Genomic DNA, 21,916 nt, shown 5'->3' on the forward strand with positions numbered 1-21,916 from the left:
TATACAAAGGTGATGTATGCTTATAGTTACAATTTTTACTTGTTTTATGCTTATAGTTACAAATTGAAAATTCTATTTTTACCTCTAGAGGTGATGTATGAAAAGGTGATGTTGTTGTGTTCGTAGAGAGAGTTTATGAGAAGTACACCTACATTTCCTAGCATCTGTTATTTCAATAGTTTGTGAAGGTCCACACATGATGGACCAAACCATTCATGGATTCATTGGTGTACAATTTAGCACTTTGAGTTTGACTTCAAAACTTTGAAGTCAAACTGATTGATCATTTCTATCTATTTAGTAAAACCTTTTTTAACTCTGCATGTATTAAGTAAAACATTTTTAACTCTGTATGTATTAGGTAAAACCTTTTTAACTCCGCCAATGTAAAATTAACGTTTTACATAGCCGGTCCCAAGCCCGGATAAAGGAGGAGGGAGAAGGTATGTCATGGATTCATCACTGTGCAAGCTCATTATTGTACACGTCTGCATTTACCTATATGCGCATGTGCATATTTTTTGTTTTAATTTGTGCACTTAGAGGCATTTCTTAATTGTCTGCCTGTATGTATGTATGTATGTATGTATGTTTACATTTATACGTGCATGTGCGTACTTATAGATAATGATTTGATTTTACTTCCTTCTTCCTGAGTAGGCTCTGCATGACGCACTAATGAGGCAAGAGGAGCTTCTTGCTTATATAGACAATCAAGAAGAAGCCAAACTCCGAGTAAGTCGAAATTGAAATCCTTGCTTGTATAATTAAAAGAAGACTATTTACTTGGGTCATTTATGAGACTGATGTCCTTATATTCTACTTCTGTTTTTTTGGTTTTGGAGCAGAAAAAGAAATTTTGCTGGTGAAGAAGTGAATCATTTCGACACAAATGTTTGAGAAAGAGAGGTGTAGCTATCTATAAAAGTTACTTGTTTTGTGTCCAATTGCCTTTGTTTCAGAATAATTCCTAAGGCTCTCCTGCCATTGGAGGTACTGTGTTATCCCCACTGTCATTTGTTTTCTGAGTTATATATAATTAATAAACTGAATTCAAAATCCAGATTTCAAGAGAAACCATTGGATAAGTGAAGACAGTTGCAGATATGCATGAAAGGAAGTCGAAAATGGTGAAACATGCTGATGCTTTCATGAAAGGAAGTGAAGACAGTTGCAGATATGCTTTCATTTGTTAAATGAGTTTTAACAAAATATATGTTATTCTGTGTAACCTAAAGTACAAGTAGTTAACATGTTTTCGTTTTTCGCATGAATAGAAAGCTTGGGAAGTGGCCCAAGCCCCTTTCAAGAATTTGTTCATGATGGGCTTCATGATGTGGATGGCTGGAAGCACAGTCCATTTGTTTAGCATTGGCATCACATTTTCAGCTCTTTGGCAGCCCATAAATGCCCTTCAAGGGGTTGGGAAGGTTATGACACTCGACTTAAATTATTTTATTTAATATTTTTTGTTGTTTTGCGTGGAACACATGCCTTCTGTTTTGTATGGAGTACTATTGTATTGTCTGGTTAGCTTCTCTTGGATTGAAAAACTATCTTAATTATGGTAATTCATGAAATATTTAATTCTATGTAACGGTAACTCTGCTTTCAGCAGTTCACACATAGAAAATTTACATATTTTGTCCCTTAGATTGAATTCAATCACAGCTATAAATATAATTTATCAATTTTCTGATGAATCAACTTACCAAATTGTTGGTGGTATTGTTTCTTGAACTAAGATATATTCAATCTATTAGATCCATATGCCATCTAGATAGTCCTATTTATGTGATTTTGCAGATCGCATGATGCATGATTTCTTTTCCATGGCTTGTATATCTGAATTTCATTATTTTTTTTTTCTTGATGGATATAAGGTAATACTTTAAAATTGAAAACCAAATGATGTGCGTCAGTTGTAAGTCACATTTTCACTTAAAGACGAGATCTAGCCATCCACAACATCAGATCCAACGGTCATAATCCATCGGAACAAATAGGGATTCTTCTTGTTGCAAACATGTTGTTATCAGCTAGAATTTGCAAATAGAAGTACATAAATGTATAATGCTTTTTTTTCCTGACCTAGTTATATGCTTAATTTTAATAGATGTAGAAGTTTTTACAGCATTTTTGGTTATTTTCTATTCTTCATTCTTTTTTACTTCAGGTTGGCTGATAATTCAATTCACATGTTTGATCGCCGAAACCTCACTTCTGGAGGTGTTGGGTCACCAATCTATAAATTTGAAAGTCACAAAGCTGCTGTTCTTTGTGTACAGGTATGTGATAATTTTCTTGGCTTATCTCTTTCTTACGATTGCATTGTTATTCTGTATTGATGCTTGGATTTTCACCTCCTTTCTTTTGTAACTGAAAATTTATTTATTATTCAGTGGTGTCCGGACAGATCATCTGTTTTTGGCAGTGCTGCAGAGGATGGTCTCTTAAATATTTGGGATCATGATAAGGTATAGCAATCTATAGACATGTAACAACCTTTCCCCATCCTCTGATTGTGTTCAAGTGTACAAGTTTATCTTGAAAATCAACACAATCATGAAACAAACAATGTCCCCCCTTTATATTTCAAAATTAAAATTAAAATTACTTCTTGTGTTCCAGTTCGGTAAAAAGAAAGAACGTGTTGGAACAAGGATGATGCCATATACTCCAGGCTTACTCTTCCAACATGCTGGCCACAGGTACGAAAAACGAACCTCGTTCCTGAATATCTTCTAGTATAGAATTTGGTGATGTTTTAAGTTTGCGGAGGGGGCACATTATATAATTTCATATATGTCATGGACATGTGATGTTTATCTTCTGATGGAGTTCGTCCTGCTTTTATTTGTTGACCAAATATTAACTATTTGGTGTATGCATGTAGGGATAAAGTGTATGAAACCATAGGTCGTGCGAGTCTAATTGTGTGCCTGAATTTAGTTATACCACTGCTGCATTTATAGTTTATGGTACTTTGTATGTTATATTTTAACATCATTATAAATACTACCACTTTTGAATTAATGGGTAAAAATGGGCAAATGGCCTTGCAGATTGGCAAGTGGGCACAAGACAGACTGATGGAATCAGATCAGTAACTGGATTTTACCCACAAGAGACTTTTAATTCTAATGGTATTCATTGGGACTAACCTTTGTATAAATTGACTTTTATTGATTCCCTCAAATTTGGTTTCAGTTTTAATATACTCATGCATGACTAACCTTTGTATAAATTTATCAAATCTGATGGCTGGGGTCACTAACAAGTATCAAGTCGAGATATGGGTAAGAATTGGCCAAAAACTGTGAACCACTTGGCTACATTTGGTTGGTCATAACAAGTGACTAAGTATTTATAGTTCTATTAATCTAGTTACCATTTCTCTTTTGCATAATTTAATTTAATCATTTTGGTGCTTTGCATGAGTTATGTTTGATTACTAAATAATACAGACACAAACACACACTATTTTTTTTTTCCTTTTTGCATATAAAATTGTAGTAAACTATCATGGGTTTGTATTTGGTAGAAAACCTAACACAAATCTGTTCTTACCATGTTGCAAGAGGTTACCAAATTCTCTTAATAGGAACAAGCGAATTCCATAGTAGGTTAGTTAAATCAGTTCTCTAGCATACAATTTGTATACAATTTATCGATCTGACAAGTCCAGCTTATCCATCATTCAATATCCTAGTCAAACAACAGTCCAATTGGATGGTCCTAACCATCCGATCAAATTGCATTTTGGGATTATTCCTGGGGTATATCGAGGAAAGAAGCCCTTTATTTGTATTTTAAATAGGCTAATTCAATGAGATCCCCAATGGAGCTCAATGATTTGGTGGTCTGTCTCCACATCATATATGCTTCATGTATAGTCCAGTACTACAAAAACCTTGGTATGTCTTACTTTCCATTTATGGGTATATATGCTCTAGATTTGTTATAAATATCTGATTATGGGAAAATCATCTCACCTATTAAGTAGTGAGGCCTCCCACTTGAATCTCAGATGTTTTCCTCACTGATACATGGAAATGAAGTATAGAAATTTAGTTATACTGTGGAATTTAGTTATTTTTCTCAAAAATTTGCACTTGGATGGCATATAATCATGTTTTATGTGCAACTATTGAACTCCATTTTCTAGACAATCTAATTTTGATTTTTAGTTTTACTGAAATCCTTTGTTGTTCGTGCAAAAGCTCTCACTCTTGGTTACGGAGGCATACATTATAGGAAGCCCACCAGAAGAGTGTACAGGTAAGGATCTTTCCATCTTTTAGAGAAGACAGATTCTATGCCTCTTACTGAATTGGAAGTTTTTGTATCGAATTTTCTCAGGCTATGAAGGGGAGGATAGGTAATCTTGCCCAAAGCCCAGGAATGTCACAAGGCCTCGGTGAGGGGCTAAAGTAACTGACGATGTTATCTGATGCGGGCGACGAAGGTGAGTTTCAATTTTGTATTCTAGTTGGATCACTTATATTGTGATATTGTAATTGTTGCTAATTATATTAAGCATCGATATTGATTTACATGTACGTGATGGACCCAATCAGGCATGCAAGGCACAGCTGCAAAGAGGTTGCGAAGAAGGTCACAGCTGCAAAGAAGCAATCAACAAGTGCATGTTAGTGAAAGAAATCAATTGGGCCATCGAATCTATTTTCTCCTCTTACTCATATTTTGTTCTTCAGTTTTCTCTTCTTTTTTCTTCGATTTAATGTGAAGTTGGGTCTATTTCAATTTCAAAATATTAATTCATGAATATTGATTCAGTTTTCTCTTCTTTGTTCTTCAGTCAATATGGATGCCCTTCATATTCTTGTTCTATGATTTTTCTTTTGTTTTTTTTAATTTTTAAAATTTTTTTTTATTATTTCGTTCATTGTGATTGGTGAATTAGAGGATCATGCTATTATTTGTTAAACCTTCAAATTCGATGGTCATACTCTATGATTTTTTTTTCTTCTTCTAAAGCCCATTCTCCAATAATTTGATAGTCCAGGGCCGTCCAAAAAAAAATTCTACAAGAGAATATTTGACGGGAGGGTCCGTCAAATTTTGAGAAATTTGACGGGCTAAGACCGTCAAATATGGGCTTTTTTCACATAGTGTATGTTCCTAGTACTACCAAGGTAAAAGAAGTAGATCGAGCCTTGCGGGATCGTGATAGAATTTTGAAGGAGCTCAAGGAACCTAAATAAATCTCAAAAAAGAATGAAACGGATGGCAAATTTACACCGTACTGATTGGGAGTATGAAGTAGGGGATTTGGTTGACTTGAAGTTATAAGCATATCAACAGTCCTCCATTGCTCAACGTTCATTACACAAGCTATTTCCACACTATTTTGGACCTTTACAAATTCTTGGACGAATAGGGAAGGTTGCTTATAAGTTATTGTTACCCTCCGAATCCAAAGTTCATTCGGTCTTCCATGTTTCACAACTCATGTAAAAGCCAGGCTCTCAAATCCAAGTTTCGGTTGATTTGCCGAACTTAAGTGATGAGCACGAAGCAATGCAACCTCAACAAATTATTGGCCGACGAATGGTCAAACGCAATAATAGGGCAGTGATTGAAGTGCTGATCTAGTGGTGCGATCGTTCTTTAGATGATGCGACTTGGATGACGTACACTTCCTTTGTAAACCAATATCCAGACTTTGACGTTGAGGGCAAGGTCAATGCAAGCGGGGATGATTGATGTGTGTGTTGTTAGTATTCTGGAATAGTAGTAGTTAGTAGGTAGTTTTTTAACCAGTAAAGTGTATTGGTAGGAGTTGTAGAAAATATGAAGAATGAGAAATGGAGAAAATAACATGAAATCTTAAATGTTGGAGGGGATGAGTCTTAGGAAAACATGGGATGGTTCTGCGATTTAATAAGGCACAAGGGCAATTTCGATTTTAAACTATAGTTCAACATGAAACACTGGACTGCAATAAGTAAAGTTTGGAGTGCTAATAACAGATATCCTTTCAAAACCCATATGAAAAGGGCAATTTCGTCTTTTCAATAGCAGTATAAAGTATAAACTATAAAGATTATAAATAAGTCTTTTTCTTCTTCCTTTTTCCCGGTTTTCTTCATTGTTGTTCCATTGCCACTGCAGTGTACACCACCTGGTAATGAAACATGGATCAAAACCAGAGAGGAGCTCTCAGAAATTACCAATTCCACCCCACCAGAACCGCTATAATCGATCTCTTCAACCTCTACCTTGGGGTATTCCCGTAACTTCACTCTTCATCCCCCCCTCCTCTTCTCTCTTCTAGTTTCTCATTTATTCATATATTTTTGTTTTGCAGAAAAATTCCCACCTAAAATCTGAAGACGCAATCCGAGAAACTCCGTAAGTCTAATATATTTCCTTTTTTTTTTTTTTTTGTGTTCTTGATTTGGTTCATTCTAGGGTTTATGTATGATCGTCGAGACATAGTTTTAAAACTCGTCCCAGACCGAAGTGACTCAGGCGAGTCATAACGGTCTGAGATGCAACCGTGTGTGATAGGATCCTTGGATCCTACGTTTAGTCGATTTTCTTCGAGGGAAATCATTCCTCCAATTTTACTCTAAAACCAACGAGTTACATTCTGATATTTAAAGAGAAAGACTCCTTACCAACTACTCACTCTAAATAACCTCATACGTTTTGGGTTCCTAACAGTGTGAGATCCGAAATCCGAGATGACTCGCCCTACATTTTGAAAATCTTGGCCGAGTCAACTGGATTTTGTTTTTAGATGTATAATAATCAAATTTTAATGATTTAAATGTGTAATACAATATAAAAATTATGGTTTTAAATCTGGATAATTTACCCCACCAATATTAAGTTGACTCATCTGAGTCATTATGTCTTGATAAGGGGTGCAACTTGGTTTGGTTTGAGGCCAAATTAGAACCGAACCAATATAGGTTGGTTCGGTTTTATGGGTTGCCAATATCCTATAAACTTGCTTGGTAACCACATATTTTTAATTAAAAAAAATAATGAACATGAAATTTCATATAATAAGTCATTAATTTATCTATACAAAAGTCATTAGTCTATGTCATAACTTCCAAAAAATAATAATTCATTAAGAGTTCAGTTTGGTTCGGTTCTATACAAGCCTTGAACATAGAATCAAACTGAATTGATTGGTTATCCATTTTCTTAGCCCAGAACCAAACCACAACTTGTTCCAAAGTGAGCCTAACCAGCCCAAAGCCATCGGTGTCTGGTCTGGTTCTTGGTTTGAATCGGACCAAGTTGCACCTCTAAGGTAAACCATTTAACTCAGTTTACAACTATTTATTAAGAATCGTGATAATCTGGCTACCCCACGTGGCACTCTCAATTGACTCTTCTGACGTGACAAGTTCAGAATCGTATGTGTATCCTGAGGTGTACAGATCTACGATTCCCGAACTTGTCACGTCAGGAGAGTCGATTGAGTGTGCCACGTGGGGTAGTCAGATTATCACGACTCATTTATTAACCTATATTTATGTTCAAATAATCATAATTTTTTAATAAAATAAGATGGGTTAGAAGATTCTTAGTCACAACTCACAACATTTTTTGTTAAGGTAATAAATATATAAATTATTAAAAGTTAAGTATTTTATCCAAAAAATTGGTTGACTTGAATGGTATTTTCAAAATATCGAATGAGTCACGTTGAATATCCCGCTCGTTTGTGAACGATAGAGAGATGACTTGTGAGTCTTCTCAATGTTTGATGATTTTAAAATCCTGATAACAATTGTAACTGAGCACCTATTAATCCACCTTATAATAGAAAAGTAAGAATAATTATTAAACCAATTTTAATGGGTTGACTCATCGTCATGACTTGGACGAGTCAACTTGGTATCATGTATGAAAACCATGCTTAAAGATGCTTCTTGTTGAAATTCATGAAAGACTTGTTGAATATTTGTTTAACTGCTTGCTCTGCTAATATTCTGAAAACAAATAATTAGGAACAAATTGCAAAAGAGGATAACTGCTCTCAACAAAGAGCTTCCTCCCCCAAATGAACGGTTTCTATTTGATTTTGAGCAACTTCAGAGCCAATTTCCGGTTAGTCTCTCAACTTCAGGGTACTGTTTAGTATTGTAATGATCCATTTTCTTGCTTTTTTTTTTTTCCTGATTATATCGAGATCATCCTTTCAAGTTTTGGCCAATAGCGAGACTTATTGCTCTAGGCGTCTTGGTTTCCACATCGACCAATACATGATTCGTGCATCGCTATTTCTTATTGAACTCGACTAGTTCGTGTAGTCCAAGGCATGAATCACTAATATTCATGATTCACATAGTATTGGTATTCATGTCGGCATTTATAATGGACTTTTCTTGTAGTGTCATTTGGATGGTAATAATTTTCTTATTTATTAATTTTTGGGAGGGGGGAGGGGATATTTTTCCGTAAAACTTTTAGTATTCTCAATATATTGGGGCTCAATTATCTGAATTGTCCAAATGTCTTTTGTCTTGCCAACGGACGATCATGATCACGAGAGTGAGATTTAAAATCACGTTTGAGCTTGATTACTGATGACTATGACATATAATTTGTTCTGTATTTATTCACAGGACCAGGAGCAACTACGCGCAGCGACTGAATCAGTTCTAATTGCTTTAGTGGTGCAATGCAGTAATCATGCACCCCGGGCAGAATTTATTCTTTTTGCTCTACGGAGCTTATACCACATAGGTTATGTAAATTGGGATACATTTTTGCCTTCCCTCCTCTCTTCAGTTTCCTCGGCAGAGATTTCAATTGGACAGGGGAGTCAAGCCATGGCTACGGTCTCATCTACCAGTTTCTCTCAATCCGGAATAATTCCATCGTCGAGCACAGTTCCTAATTCTTCTAATTTTCAGCCTTCAAATCCTACAAATCCTACAAATCCTGCTTCTCCATTACCTTCTATCCATGGTATCGCATCTCCTGCTCAGTCTGGAACAGAACCATTAACTTGTGCAACACTATCACCAGTTAAATCTTCCGATATATCTGGCCTCGGACATCAAAATACGTCAAGGGCTAATTTATCGTCGAGAGATAACTCTATAAGTTGTTTGCGCCAGCTGTCCTGCAAGATTATTTTAACCGGGCTTGAATCCAATTTAAAGCCAGTTACCCATTCTGATATTTTCTCTCACATGATGAATTGGTTGGTTAATTGGGATCATAGACAACTGGGGGTTGATGAAGTTGATGGTGCAAAGGCTTGGAAACCTGATAGGGCTCTAAATGAATGGCTGCACAGTTGCCTGGATGTGATTTGGTTGTTGGTTGAGGAAGATAAGTGTCGTGTGCCTTTTTATGAATTACTTCGCAGTGGTTTGCAGTTTGTAGAAAACATACCTGATGATGAGGCCTTATTTACACTTATTTTGGAGATCCATAGGAGACGAGATATGGTGGCTATGCACATGCAAATGTTGGATCAACACCTTCATTGTCCCTCATTTGGAACTCATCGATTTATATCTCAAGCCTATCCAAATATTTCTGCTGAACCATTAGCAAACACGCGATATTCACCAATCACATATCCTAGTGTTCTAGGAGAACCATTGCATGGAGAGGTGATTCCATTTTATTTTTGAAGTGATTTCCTCTTTTATTTTATGATCTAAAAGAATATTAGCCAGAAATAGTCATTTCTAGGTGTATTTTTTGATGATTGGCTCGCATAGTAACAAAGCTCAGTTTTGGTAATTATTTGGTGGGGGTTTCAATTCCTGATTAATTCGGAAAAGTTTCTAAAAAATCAAGAAAATTTTGGAGATTTTTTTTTTTTTTTTGGGGGGGGGGGGGGTTTCTTACCAAAATCCATCATCTTTAACCTCTATAAAACCCTATTTTCTTCTTGATGTTTGAATGTTGAAAAAAATATAATAAATTTTGAAGGTATGGGGTAAAAATGTTACCATATTCCATAATTAATGGAGGAATCATTGATTTAATTAGCTAATCCCTAATTTGGAGAATTTTACAAATTTTATGAAAATTCGAAGAATTTTGTGATTATGTTGGCTCAGACAATGCATTTGTCCCGTAGAGTTAAACTGCTACCTTGTCAAGGTTATACATTTTGATATTTTTGGGCATTATATTGATTAAGGTTTATTGAAGGTGCTGCTTTGGTGAGGTGGTACAGTCTTGAGTTGTAATAACACTGACATGGGTCAAAACCCCTACCTTAAAATTGATTTAAGGTTTATCGTTGCCTTGATATTTGGTTATTATTACTGTTTTCTATACTCATGGAATTTAATATGCCAAAAGAGAAAGTTTAGTCCAAGCATCCTGGTCATGGTGATAAACTACAGGTCAGGGTGACCGGGAAATTCTTACTTTTCGTATGTGTCTTACCTATTTGTTAAACTGTCAACAAACAAATTGGAAATAAGATTATATAATTATGGCTTGACTTTTAAAACCACTTCAGTTCACGAGGTTAACTTGTGGTTGGGTTGTTGGCGGTTAATTAGATTTTTTGCTTTCTTGGTGTAGGATCTTGCAACTTCTATTCAAAGAGGGAGTATGGACTGGGAAAGAGCTTTGCGTTGTCTAAGACATGCTCTTCGTACTACTCCCTCACCAGAATGGTGGAGGCGTGTACTTCTCGTGGCTCCTTGTTATAGACCTCCTGCTCAACAAGTACCAATTCCTGGTGCCGTTTTCTCTTCTGAAATGATATGTGAGGCAACAATTGATAGAACAGTGGAACTTCTAAAGTTGACGAATTCAGGCAATAGTTTCTGCCTTTATTTAGACTTACGTTATGTTTGATTCATATTTTTGATTGGGTGTGGATTCAACAAGCTTTCCCCCTATTAGTTTGTATTGAATACACACAGACAGAGCTATGTTTTATCCCAAGTTTTGTTGTTTCTGGATGCTTTTGAATGTGGCCTTGTTATCAAGCATTGAGAAGAACTTATTGTTATAGTAATTTGGTGTAATCCCAATCAAGTAAAGATGCAAAGGGCTGGCTTTAACCACACATAATAATTTTCTTAGTTTTTTCCATGAGAGCCAGCCCTTTGCATCTTTACTTGAGTGTGATTACACCAAACTATTATAATGTAAGAAGTTTTGTTCTTATTGGTTTTGCTTGGAATTTTCAAATGCATTAAGAGAATGAAAAAGCGAGGTTTGGGCCTTGTTGTACTACTAGTCCTCTAACTTGAGCCACTTTAGAGGGATCCCTCTTGATGAATTTGTATTTAAGTGTGAGGATTGGATTTATCCTCTCTTGCTGCTAATCTCTTGGGGTTTAGGCATAATGAGGATTTCTTTCACTCACCTACACTCCCTCTTGTTCTACTCTTGGTTTTTTCTGCCATAATATATATTCCTTGTACTGATTCCTAAAAGCACATGTAACACTGGTTTTTGGGTCTAGCTTTGCTAAGGGCTTAAATGCTCTCATTGTTGTTTAATATGAAAGCATTCTTAAATAGAAAAGACACCTTTCTCTTTCAATATTTGATGGTTCGTTCTCCAGTCCACGTATGGGAAGGCCAACTTTCATAGCTTACGCAAAGCAACATCCCACATGGTGATGTCATTGATCGATTGCCTTTCAAAGTATAACTGGAAAAATACATCTATGACAGATTAAAATACTAAGAGCTAAAGAATAGAAAAAGAAACTAAGAGCTTCATTTTCAAAATAATTTTACATGTTCAATTCTCTATTTGTTGGTAGATCATATGTTCCCCTCCGACAAAAATACATATATTTCTATATTCCTTCCTATTTTCTTGATTCCCATCAAGACAAAATTTTCATGAACCGGGCTATTTTGTTGGATGTCTGTTTGAAGTGAAAGTGGAATATATCCTTCGTCTTATTCTTTCCATCCCTTGTGCCGTAGTTCCTGATAAATGCTTTTGTACTAGTGCTTGATTAGGCATTGCTTAGTCCAATGATTTATGAATTCCTGGTGAATCTGTCATCTTTTAATTATATTGTGATTAATCACTTAAAAGACAACTAAAACATGTGATTCTAGTGTAACCCAAATCACAATTGCTGAACGTGACGAGGTGTAAAGTCCGTCATTTTTTTTGCACTTTATTTGATGAATGTTTCGAGTTATAAAGGGTAAATATAATGTTGTTTATCATTTTTATTTTTTTATTCAACCTTTTTCCCTTGGTTCTCTCTTTTTTCCTCTGTCATTCGTTCTTTCTTATAGGCCTTTCACTTTGTAGAACTATTGAAAATTATCTTGTATCAACTTTAACTTAGTGTCTCAAATTTTCTTTCTTATAATCTGCTAGTTCCATTATCGTTTACATTGATTTTTTTTTTCTTTTACGGAATTGATGACTAGTTCATTATAATTGCTTGCAAAATTTGAGTAAGCTAATGGTGTTTTCCTAAACTGATTCATTGCAGATACGCAATGCTGGCAAGAGTGGCTCATATTTGCAGATGTGTTCTTCTTTCTCATGAAGAGTGGATGTATTGATTTTCTTGATTTTGTGGACAAGCTTGCAAATCGAGTTATAAAGGATGATAATCAGATTCTTCGGAGCAATCATGTGACTTGGCTTCTTGCACAAATTATTCGGATTGAGATTGTTGCAAATGCTTTAAATTCAGACCCAAAGAAGGTAGCTTTTGAAATGTTTTAAAGTTCATGTCTTGCTTTCCATTTATGGGCATATATTTGTTTTTTGCCAATACATTACTTTTTTGTCATTATGGTCCTGTGGAGAAGGGAAAGGTCCTTATTTCACAATCTCATTCAGAATCATTTGTATGTTGGGTTTGTTGAGTGTTGTGTTATTTGTCTCTGCTCCTGGGTGTCACGTGCTCACGTATTATGCCCCAATTTGATCCGTGACCCTCTTATATTCATTGTTATCCCCTTTTCCAATAGATTGGTCTTTTGGAGTAGTTGGTTGGTTAACACGGTATCAGAGCATTAGGTTCATATAGGTTACGGGTTCGAGTCTCCTCGAAGAATTTTCCACCCTTATGGGTGAGGGGATTTATTGGCAGAAAATCAAATATCAGAAGATTTTTGAGTATCTGAAGAACTGCCAGATGAGGAAGTATTCGTAGCAGAAGCCTCTTACTGGGTGATGTTTTTTGATGGGTCTCCAAGAAAAAGAGAAGATAGAGCTGATAAGAGAAAGGTGAAAAGGAAATCTGCCTGAGTATTCTGAAAAAACTGGTACTGGTGTTGGTATTGTTTTCATGTCTCCAGAAGGGGAAGTAGTTTCATTCTCGTTTAAGTTGGTATTCGATTGCACGAACAATGTGGCCGAGTATTCGGTCTCAAACTCGCAATATTAAGTTACAGTTTCTTAAGCATAACCAATAGAGACCACAGATCCATATCCAGCAGATACGAGGGTGACAGTACGAGTACCAACAGTTGCATATCCAAGTACAGATCCTATAGAAGCAAAGGTATAAGCATAGCCAAGACCAGTAAACCCACACCAGCAGTCGATCTAGCTTTTGATAATGCTATTGAGGATGCGGAAGGGAAGAAAGATGTTCACTGGGAAGAGAGAGACTAAGTATCAATCCTTGGTCGTCAAATGTTGGAACCCTTGCTTAAGCACGTACACCGCCATGCACTTACTTGAACCACCATGATTAAGGGAGGCAAAGGCCTTCGTCTAGCCCACAACCATCATCCAATGAGAATTTGCATGTAGTTGAGTGTTGTGTTATCTGCCTCCGCTCCCGGGTGTCACGTGGTCACGTATCTTGCCCCAGTTCGGCTCGTGACTCTCTTATTGACATAGCGGAAGTGTGTGAATCAATAGATTCGATAGATTGTGTTCAATGGAACACTCAAAATCAATTTGAATCAATAGATTCAATTGATAAACAAGCAATAGCTTGAAAGAAAATAAAGCATAAAGCTAAAAAAAGTAATTAAAAGAGAAAAGATAATTGAATTCATTATTGATTTTCGGATTTGGAGCTCTTTATATAGATAATTCCATCATAACAACTTGTAATCCTACTACAATATCAAAAATTAATATTCCAAACTTATCTATACCATAATACTAACTTTCTTATCCTATTAGAACTCAAATTGGAGATTTCTAAGCACTTCTAATTATAGTCTAAATAATAAAAACGAATTTAAAACAAATTAGAAACTAATATGAAATTTTACTCCTAACATAACTATGAAATAGAAATCCTATTAGAAGTAGAAATAAAAATCCTACTAGAAGTAGAAATAGAAATCCTAGTAGAAGTAAAAATAGAAATAGAAATACTAGTAAAGTTCTAATTAGGATTGTAGATACCCTTCATCAGGCTCCCTTTGGCATATAAGGCATTGACGGACAAAATCTTCAACATCTTTCTTGAGGGACTTCCAAAAGTACCGTTCTTCCACAAGTGCAATGGTCTTGTCCAGTCCAAAGTGTTCTGAGAGTCCGCCACCATGTAACTCTTTGATAAGATGCTCACGAATAAAACCATTAGGAATGCATAATTTTGTTCTTTTGAAGAGGAATCCATCTTGAACCACAAAGTTTGAAGTACATTGCTGTCTCGAGTTGCACTTTTCCCATATAACTTGGAATTCTGAGTCGTCAATGTAGAGTTCTTTGAGGAAGTTGAAGCCTATCACATTGCTCCTTATAGTAATGAGCAAAGAATCTCTATTTTGCGAGGCATGAGAAGGACTACAACTTAGTGTGTCAGCAACTTTATTGTTGAGGCCAGATTTGTGTTGAATAGTGAAGTTGAAATCTTGAAGCAAAGTGATCCATGAAGAATGCATGCGGCTGGTTGGACTTGATTTTGGATGAATTTCAAGGCCTGGTGGTCCGAATAGAGCACAAATTCATTTTGGATCAAGTAATGCCTCCACTTTCTAGCAGCACAAACAACGACATAGAATTCGAGTTCATATGTACTCCACTTTTGCCTTGCCTCCTTTAGTTTCTCACTAAGAAATTCAATAGGCTTTCCTTCTTTAGATAAAATAGCTCCTACTCCATGTATGGAAGTATCACAATGGACTTCAAATAGTTTTTCAAAACAAGGAAGTGTCAAAATTGGGGCATAAGTAAGTTTAGCCTTTAAGAGATGAAAGCTAGCGTCGGCATCATCGGTCTAAGTATTTTTTGTTTTTCCATGTGTCAGTTAAAGGTGCTGCGATGGAGCTAAAGTCCTTGATGAAACGCCGATAGAAGGATGTTAACCCATGAAAACTTCGAGCTTCGGAGGCTGATTTTAGAGAAGGCCAATCTCTTATGGCTGCAATTTTAGTTTCATCCATGTGTATGCCCTCTTTGGAGACTATGTAACCAAAGAAAAGTATCGAAGATGTGAAAAAGTGGCATTTCTTCAAATTGATGTAAAGATAGTTGGCTTTGAGAGCCTCAAAAATAGTCCGTAGATGTAGAAGGTGCTCCGAATCAGATTTGGAGTAGATTAAAATATCAAAATAGACCACAACGAACTTACCAATGAAGGGTTGTAGTACTTGGTTCCCGAGACGCATAAAAGTGCTAGGCGCATTTGAGAAACCAAATGGCATAACTAGCCATTCATACAAGCCATCCTTGGTCTTAAAGGCCGTTTTCCATTCATCTTCGGGTTGGATCTGTATTTGATGGTAGCTACTTTTCAAGTCGAATTTGGAGAAGATGGTTGAATCCGTTAGTATGTCGAACATGTCATCAAGCCTTGGAATCGGAAAGCGATACCTTATAGTAATTTTGTTCACCGCACGATTATCAATACACATTCTCCATGTACCATCCTTCTTTGGTACCAATAAAGTCGGAACCGCGCATGGACTAAGACTTGGTTGAATGAAACCCTTGGAAAGTAAGTCTTCCACTTGTTCCTTCAATATGTCATGCTCTTTTGGACTCATCTTATAAAGGGGCAGATTTGGGAGACTTGCACTGGTGTAACGGCCATGTACTCTGATACCTAGAGTTTAGATATAACTCGCCCCGGAGTCACCCGGGAGCACCCATGTAATATTATGTAAGGCTCGTTATGAAGCCATGTCAGCCCCCGTACCAGGGCATATCTGTTAGCTTAGGGTACATGTTAGCCCCGTGCCAGGGCACACTTGTTAGCTTAGTGACATTTCTGTAATAAGGGAGTATGACCGGCCTCCACTTTTGATGTTTCCTTCTGGAAACCTGGGAAAGACTTAGCGTACTCTTTGTAAGAAGGGTGTCAGTACTAGCCCAATCCCCAGCTTACACCCACGTTGTTGAAGCCCTTGAAGCCCAGTTCCGTGGAAGTCCCGCGTGTCATAGGATCATCTATTGCCTTGTAATGCATCTATTTGCTTTTGTAACATGTTACCCCATGTAATCAATATTATATCAACAAAGTTGCCTCCGGGCTTTGCCTCGTGTTGCCTCATTTACTTGTTTGCTAGCTACGTGTGTGTGGTGTACGATCATTTTACAGGCTTGCAAATGGATTTGACCCCCTTGTGCCGCACGACCTCGCTTCGAAAGAATACGACCGTGACAACTGGGCACCAAATCGATGTGGTGTTGTATATTTCTTATGGGAGGCAATGGATTTGGTAAGTCTGAAGGAAGAACACAAGAAAATTCTTTAAGGAGAGGTACTTGAGGAGGAACTTGAGTAGGAGGGTCCCGATTGGAAGGTTGTACTACCATTGCGAACACTTGAATTGCGTCTTTTAAGTCCTCATTGATGTTGGGAGAAAGAAAACATGTTCTCTTCTCCTTGACTAGGTGGGAAGCTTTGGGCTTAGCATAGAAAGGATGTGGGATCATTTTGACATCATTATACATGAAAGAATAGGTGTTGGCTTTGCCTCGGTAGGTGACATCATTATCATGAAGCCAAGGCCTTCCTAAGAGGATGTGGCATGCTCTCATTGGGACGATGTCACAAATAACATCATCCTTATATTGTCCAATGTTAAAAGAAAGTGAGCATTGATTTGACACATTCTTCTTGTACTCATTGTCCACCCAACCTATAGAATATGGTGTAGGGGGTTGTGTTGCATAGTGGGTAGCTTGAGTGCATTGACCATGTAGTTTGAAATTATATTTTCTGAACTTCCACTATCTATAATTAATTGACACAACTTGTCTTGCACCTTGCATGGAGTTCGGAAAAGACTATGTCTAGTTGAAGGAGCAACATGTTGTAACGACAATTAGTTGCGAATAACACAACTTAGATGTTCACCTTCGTCCTCCTCATAAGTCTCAAAGAATATAGTTACATCATTATCAACATAGTGATCATCTTCGTTATTTTCATAATCAGCCTCGGCTACTAATGTGTGATTCCTCTGGCACACTTCGGAGGTATGACCCATTAAAAACACTTATTTTGCTTTGGTTGTGCATAGGGATTAGGTTGGTGAGGTTTAGGATGTGGAGGTGAAGCTTGAGAGGCGGAAGCATAAGAATTAGGTTGGTGGGTTTTAGGATGTAAAGGTGGAGCTTGGGAGGTGGAAGCATGGTGGTTATTGTCATAAGGGGGTTGATTGTGGGATGGATAAGGTTGATGAGATGGGAGGACAGATTGTGGATAGTTAGACCTCTAATTGTTGGTATAAGAAGGATGAGAAGAAGTACGGGAATCAAGCATAAAGGATTCTACCTTCAGGGCATTGTTTATGGCTGTGTGCAAGTTTGTGTATTGATGTGTGACCAATTTCTCTTGAATTCTTCTATTCAACCCATTGATGAAACGCCCAATAGTTTGGTCTTCATTCTCTTGAAGTTCATTCCTTGAGAGAAGTCAAGAGAAGTCATCAACATATTCTTGTATACTTTGAGACCCTTGCTTACAATTTTGTATGTTGATGAACAAGGTTTGGATGTAATCTGGTGGTAAGTATCTTTGCTTAAGCAATTGCTTCATGGTTGGTCATGATTGAACTTGCCGAAAGCCTTGACGTAGTCGATCTTGTTGGAGATGGTCCCACCAAGAGGAGGCTGCCCTGGTTAGCTTAAAAGTCACAAGTTTGACCTTCGTATCCTCCGAAATTTCCATGTACTCGAAGAATCGTTCAACATTGGAGATCTAATCAAGAAAGTCCTTAATGTGCACGAGCCCATTGAAGGTAGGAATATCCGCCTTAAGCCTATAGTCAAAAGACCGCTCTTGTTGCCCATTGTTGCGAGGATGGGGGGGTGCGTTATGCATGAACACGCGTTCAACCTCTTCAAAATCATGGAAGGGCTGATTTGTGGGTGGGTGATAATGGGCCCGTCTTGCATTGGCTTTGCAATATGGAGGTGGGTGAGTATGGGGAGGGTTAGGGAGAAGTCTATCATGATTAAAATAGGGATGTTTAGTTGGGGGAGGGGTAGTATAAGGATCCAAATCATCTATGTAATCCATATATGGGGCTGTTATGGTTGTTGAAGGGTCATTGAAGTTATTTAATGGGTTTTGAGGGTTAGGAGAAACATTTTGTGGGGGCGGATATGTGCCTGTTGGAGGGTGAGGGATTTTATTTTGAGGGTATAGGAGTGATGCAATATGATTAGAAGGTTGAGGGAGGGTGGTCTGAGGTGTGGGACGTGGTACGGTTTGGGCAAAACTAAAATTATAGGTAAGGTTCTGGTTTTGATGGAATTTGGCCTCTATAGAAGAGTTTCTAGGGGCTGAATTATGAGGGGAATTGTGGTAGGGATGGTGGGAATCCTTTGGGTCTTCTTCTCCAAAAGTTTTCTTACTTTTCTCCTTCTCAATGGTGTTGAGAACCATGCCTTGAACATGGGACTCCAACATAACCATAATTTTGTTGGTGATTTTTTCTTCAAACTTTTCCAATTTGGTTTCCAATTGAGTTTCTAGATAGGATTCTATGATAAAATCACTTTCACCATCCATCTTTTGTGGATCGTAGCAAGAGCTCTGATACCACTTGACGTAGTGGAAGTGTGTGAATCAATAGATTCGATAGATTGTGTTCAATGGAACACTCAAAATCAATTTGAATCAATAGATTCAATTGATAAACAAGCAATAGCTTGAAAGAAAATAAAGCATAAAGCTAAAAAAAGTTATTAAAAGAGAAAAGATAATTGAATTCATTATTGATTTTCGGATTTGGAGTTCTTTATATGATAACTCCATCATAACATTTTGTAATCCTACTAAAATATTAAAAATTAATATTCTTAACTTATCTATAACATAATACTAACTTTCTAATCTTATTAGAACTTAAATTGGAGACTTCTAAGCACTTCTAATTATAGTCTAAATAATAAAAACGAATTTAAAACAAATTAGAAACTAACAAGGAATTGTACTCCTAACATAACTATGAAATAGAAATCCTATTAAAAGTAGAAATAAAAATCCTACTAGAAGTAGAAATAGAAATCCTAGTAGAAGTAGAAATAGAAATAGAAATACTAGTAAAGCTCTAACTAGGATTGTAGATGTCTTACATCACTTATATTCATAGTTGCGTCTTTCCATCAGATCGGTTTTTTGGGGTAAATGGTTTGTCAACAAGGTTTATATAAGTAATGCACCTTGACATGCTTGTTTGATATGGTTGCTTTGCTCAAAATTTTCAAGTTCATCTACTACGACTTAAACATTGCAATTCTTCTTTTTAGGTTGAGACTCCTAGAAAGATTCTATCGTTTCATAAAGAAGATAGAAGCTCCGATCCGAATAATGTTAGTCCTCGAAGTATCCTGCTTGACTTTATAAGCAGCAGTCAAACTTTGCGGATTTGGTCATTCAACACGTCGATTAGAGAATATTTAAATCCTGAGCAGCTTCAGAAAGGAAGGCAAATAGATGAATGGTGGAAACAAGTTACTAAAGGTACATTTCCCTCTGGTAGCTGGGCATGTTTTTTACTATTATGAAATTTTGTGATAGTAAGGGATGCAATAAAGATCTTCGTTTACTGTAATTTTGTGTTAGTGTATCTTTTGTTATTCTTTTTTCTCTACTTGTAACTTACGTCCATCTTTCACGCATTCTCACTTCTAATGCTGATACTATTTTTAATTGGGTTCTTACCAAATCCTAAGTGATTTGAAAGAGCTATAATGATACTTGGAGAACATGCCTTTCTCTTATTTCCCTAGGAGCTAATTTAGGGTCTTTTAAAATATTTTATAGGAAGTGATACAATCCCGAGTCACTTGGGCGCCAAAAAAATATCCGTCATTTTATTGGGCTACTTTACTTAGTCAACATATGTTGATCAATGGAAGCTCGAGTATGTCCTCCTCAATCAATTGATGGTATATGAGTCCTTATAAGAATATCCTGATGGTGCAATTCCAAGTTTCAAGCCTATAAGAATTCGTTAAGAAAACATTTTCTGTCATAAGCAACTAATTCGTTCCTTGATGCTCATAGGAAATACTGGTGCATATAATGGTAATTGACAATTGTTATGAACTTCACATACCATGTACCTAATGTTGTCACTGATTTTGAACTATATCATATATATATATATATATATTTTTTTTGGATTTAGTGAAATTGAACATAAAAATTTGAATTTTTCATTCAAGACAAAGCTCAAGCTGACTCAATTCTGAGTTGATAAGTTCTCCAACAAGGTTGAAGTCTTACTTGTGTATATCTTGAAGAGAATGATTTCAGCTCCACATATAATTACTTCACAACTACAAATGGTATGCATGTCGTGGACATGAGGTGATGGGGACATCGGAAATCAGTAGTCGTCATTTAGTAGGTTTTGTAGCCCATTAATGCATGGATGAATTTTAGGGATATAAGACTTTTTTCTTTTTATGTAACTTTTTTTAGGTTATTTTGAGCCCTACTTGTTTTAGAAGTTTATTATTAGGTAGAAGAGTTTTTGTTAAATTAGAAAATTTACTATTTTTGGAAAGTTTTTATTATGGGAAATTTCCTATTTTAGGGAAGTTTCTATTTTGGGAAAGTTACCTTTGAGTACAAGGTAGAGTCAAATTAGAATTCCTAGCAACTGATGTTTTTCTATTTAACCAATGTAATATATTGTTTTAGGGAGATGATGCACGAATGAATGAAAAATTGTAGAAGTTTTTGTTTTTATGGCTTGAATGTTGGGACTTTCAACTTGGTGACACAATGGAAATCATTGGGGGTGATTCCAAGGTAAATCTAACATCATTGTCATCCTCTTCTTCTTCTTTTTCTTCTCTCTCTCTCTCTCTCTCTCTTATTTTCTATTTATAACTCATAAAACTGCCCAACCAAGCCTTCTTGGACCATAAGAAACCACCCAAACCTAAAAAATTTACCAAGCCCCTTCAAAACTCACATTTTAAATCCATAGTTTAATCCACAACCTTCTTCAACCTACCCCAATTAATTTTAATCCGTTTGCAAAATTTTGTAATTACCCTTTCAAATATAACAAATTGGCCTTGTTGAAACCTTTCACGATGGGCAATAAAACTTTTTAGGCTTAAATCCTTTCTATAATTTTTCTCTCTTCTTTGCCACTACCTAATTAGTCTTTCCCCCAATCTTCCTGAAGTAGAACAAACCGAAAATTGATAAGATCTAGGTTGTCCCACTTTACTTGGCATTCTTGGAGAACCAATGATGCAATCTAAAATTAATAGATGTTCTAAAATAGAATTGAAGAATTACAGAAAGGGAATAGAATTGGTCGAAGCTAAAGACCCAATTTCTAGCATCTATTTAACCTATGAGCGAAGCAAACCAAATATATGCTGGGAAAAGGGCTCATGAACTTCAAATCTTGCAGGAAAACTGACAATAGTTATCTATTTATCCAAATCAAATATTTTGTGCAATTGAGGTATTGTTGAAAGGTTTTTAGTATAAATTGAAGCATTTACATGGATTTTCTTCCCTATTATAATATTTTATATTTGGTGTTATATGGATTCGTTG

At 36.3% G+C, this 21,916-nt stretch overlaps 2 protein-coding genes and 1 long non-coding RNA gene across 4 annotated transcripts in view; all 3 read left to right on the forward strand.

Moving 5' to 3' along the window:
• The first annotated feature begins 2,180 nt into the window (after positions 1-2,180).
• Positions 2,181-3,146, forward strand: LOC147406311 (WD-40 repeat-containing protein MSI5-like). Its single transcript, XM_086432771.1, has 4 exons — positions 2,181-2,288; positions 2,403-2,477; positions 2,632-2,711; positions 3,066-3,146. The coding sequence occupies exons 1-4, from the start codon at positions 2,199-2,201 to the stop codon at positions 3,091-3,093; spliced, it is 273 nt and encodes a 90-aa protein (XP_086288897.1). The 5' UTR covers positions 2,181-2,198; the 3' UTR covers positions 3,094-3,146.
• A 1,076-nt stretch (positions 3,147-4,222) lies between these two features.
• Positions 4,223-4,817, forward strand: LOC147406312 (uncharacterized). The gene is made up of 3 exons (XR_015175786.1): positions 4,223-4,281; positions 4,363-4,468; positions 4,581-4,817. It is a non-coding gene; the product is annotated as an uncharacterized LOC147406312 (long non-coding RNA).
• A 1,274-nt stretch (positions 4,818-6,091) lies between these two features.
• The window catches only part of LOC147406313 (mediator of RNA polymerase II transcription subunit), a 57,450-nt gene continuing 41,625 nt past the window's right edge, over positions 6,092-21,916 (forward strand). For both annotated transcript variants that reach the window (XR_015176398.1, XM_086434266.1), the window contains exons 1-7: positions 6,092-6,251; positions 6,335-6,378; positions 7,998-8,097; positions 8,616-9,617; positions 10,549-10,786; positions 12,446-12,663; positions 19,636-19,849. Coding sequence is in view for 1 of the 2 variants with exons in the window: in XM_086434266.1 (XP_086290392.1) it covers positions 6,162-6,251; positions 6,335-6,378; positions 7,998-8,097; positions 8,616-9,617; positions 10,549-10,786; positions 12,446-12,663; positions 19,636-19,849 (1,906 nt within the window). In the remaining variant the exon portion in view is untranslated. The remainder of the gene's footprint in view (positions 6,252-6,334; positions 6,379-7,997; positions 8,098-8,615; positions 9,618-10,548; positions 10,787-12,445; positions 12,664-19,635; positions 19,850-21,916) is intronic.

This window comes from Akebia trifoliata, chromosome 3 (genome assembly GCF_017979445.1).
Source record: "Akebia trifoliata isolate Shusen 1 chromosome 3, ASM1797944v1, whole genome shotgun sequence".
Classification (NCBI taxonomy): domain Eukaryota; kingdom Viridiplantae; phylum Streptophyta; class Magnoliopsida; order Ranunculales; family Lardizabalaceae; genus Akebia; species Akebia trifoliata.

Excerpts from the sequence above, each read along its gene's own strand:
- LOC147406311 (XM_086432771.1), top strand. The coding sequence starts at position 2,199 with ATGTTTGATCGCCGAAACCTCACTTCTGGAGGTGTTGGGTCACCAATC. Across the intron at positions 2,289-2,402 it reads CTGCTGTTCTTTGTGTACAG|TGGTGTCCGGACAGATCATC; the intron begins GTATGTGATAAT and ends TTTATTATTCAG. Across the intron at positions 2,478-2,631 it reads ATATTTGGGATCATGATAAG|TTCGGTAAAAAGAAAGAACG; the intron begins GTATAGCAATCT and ends CTTGTGTTCCAG.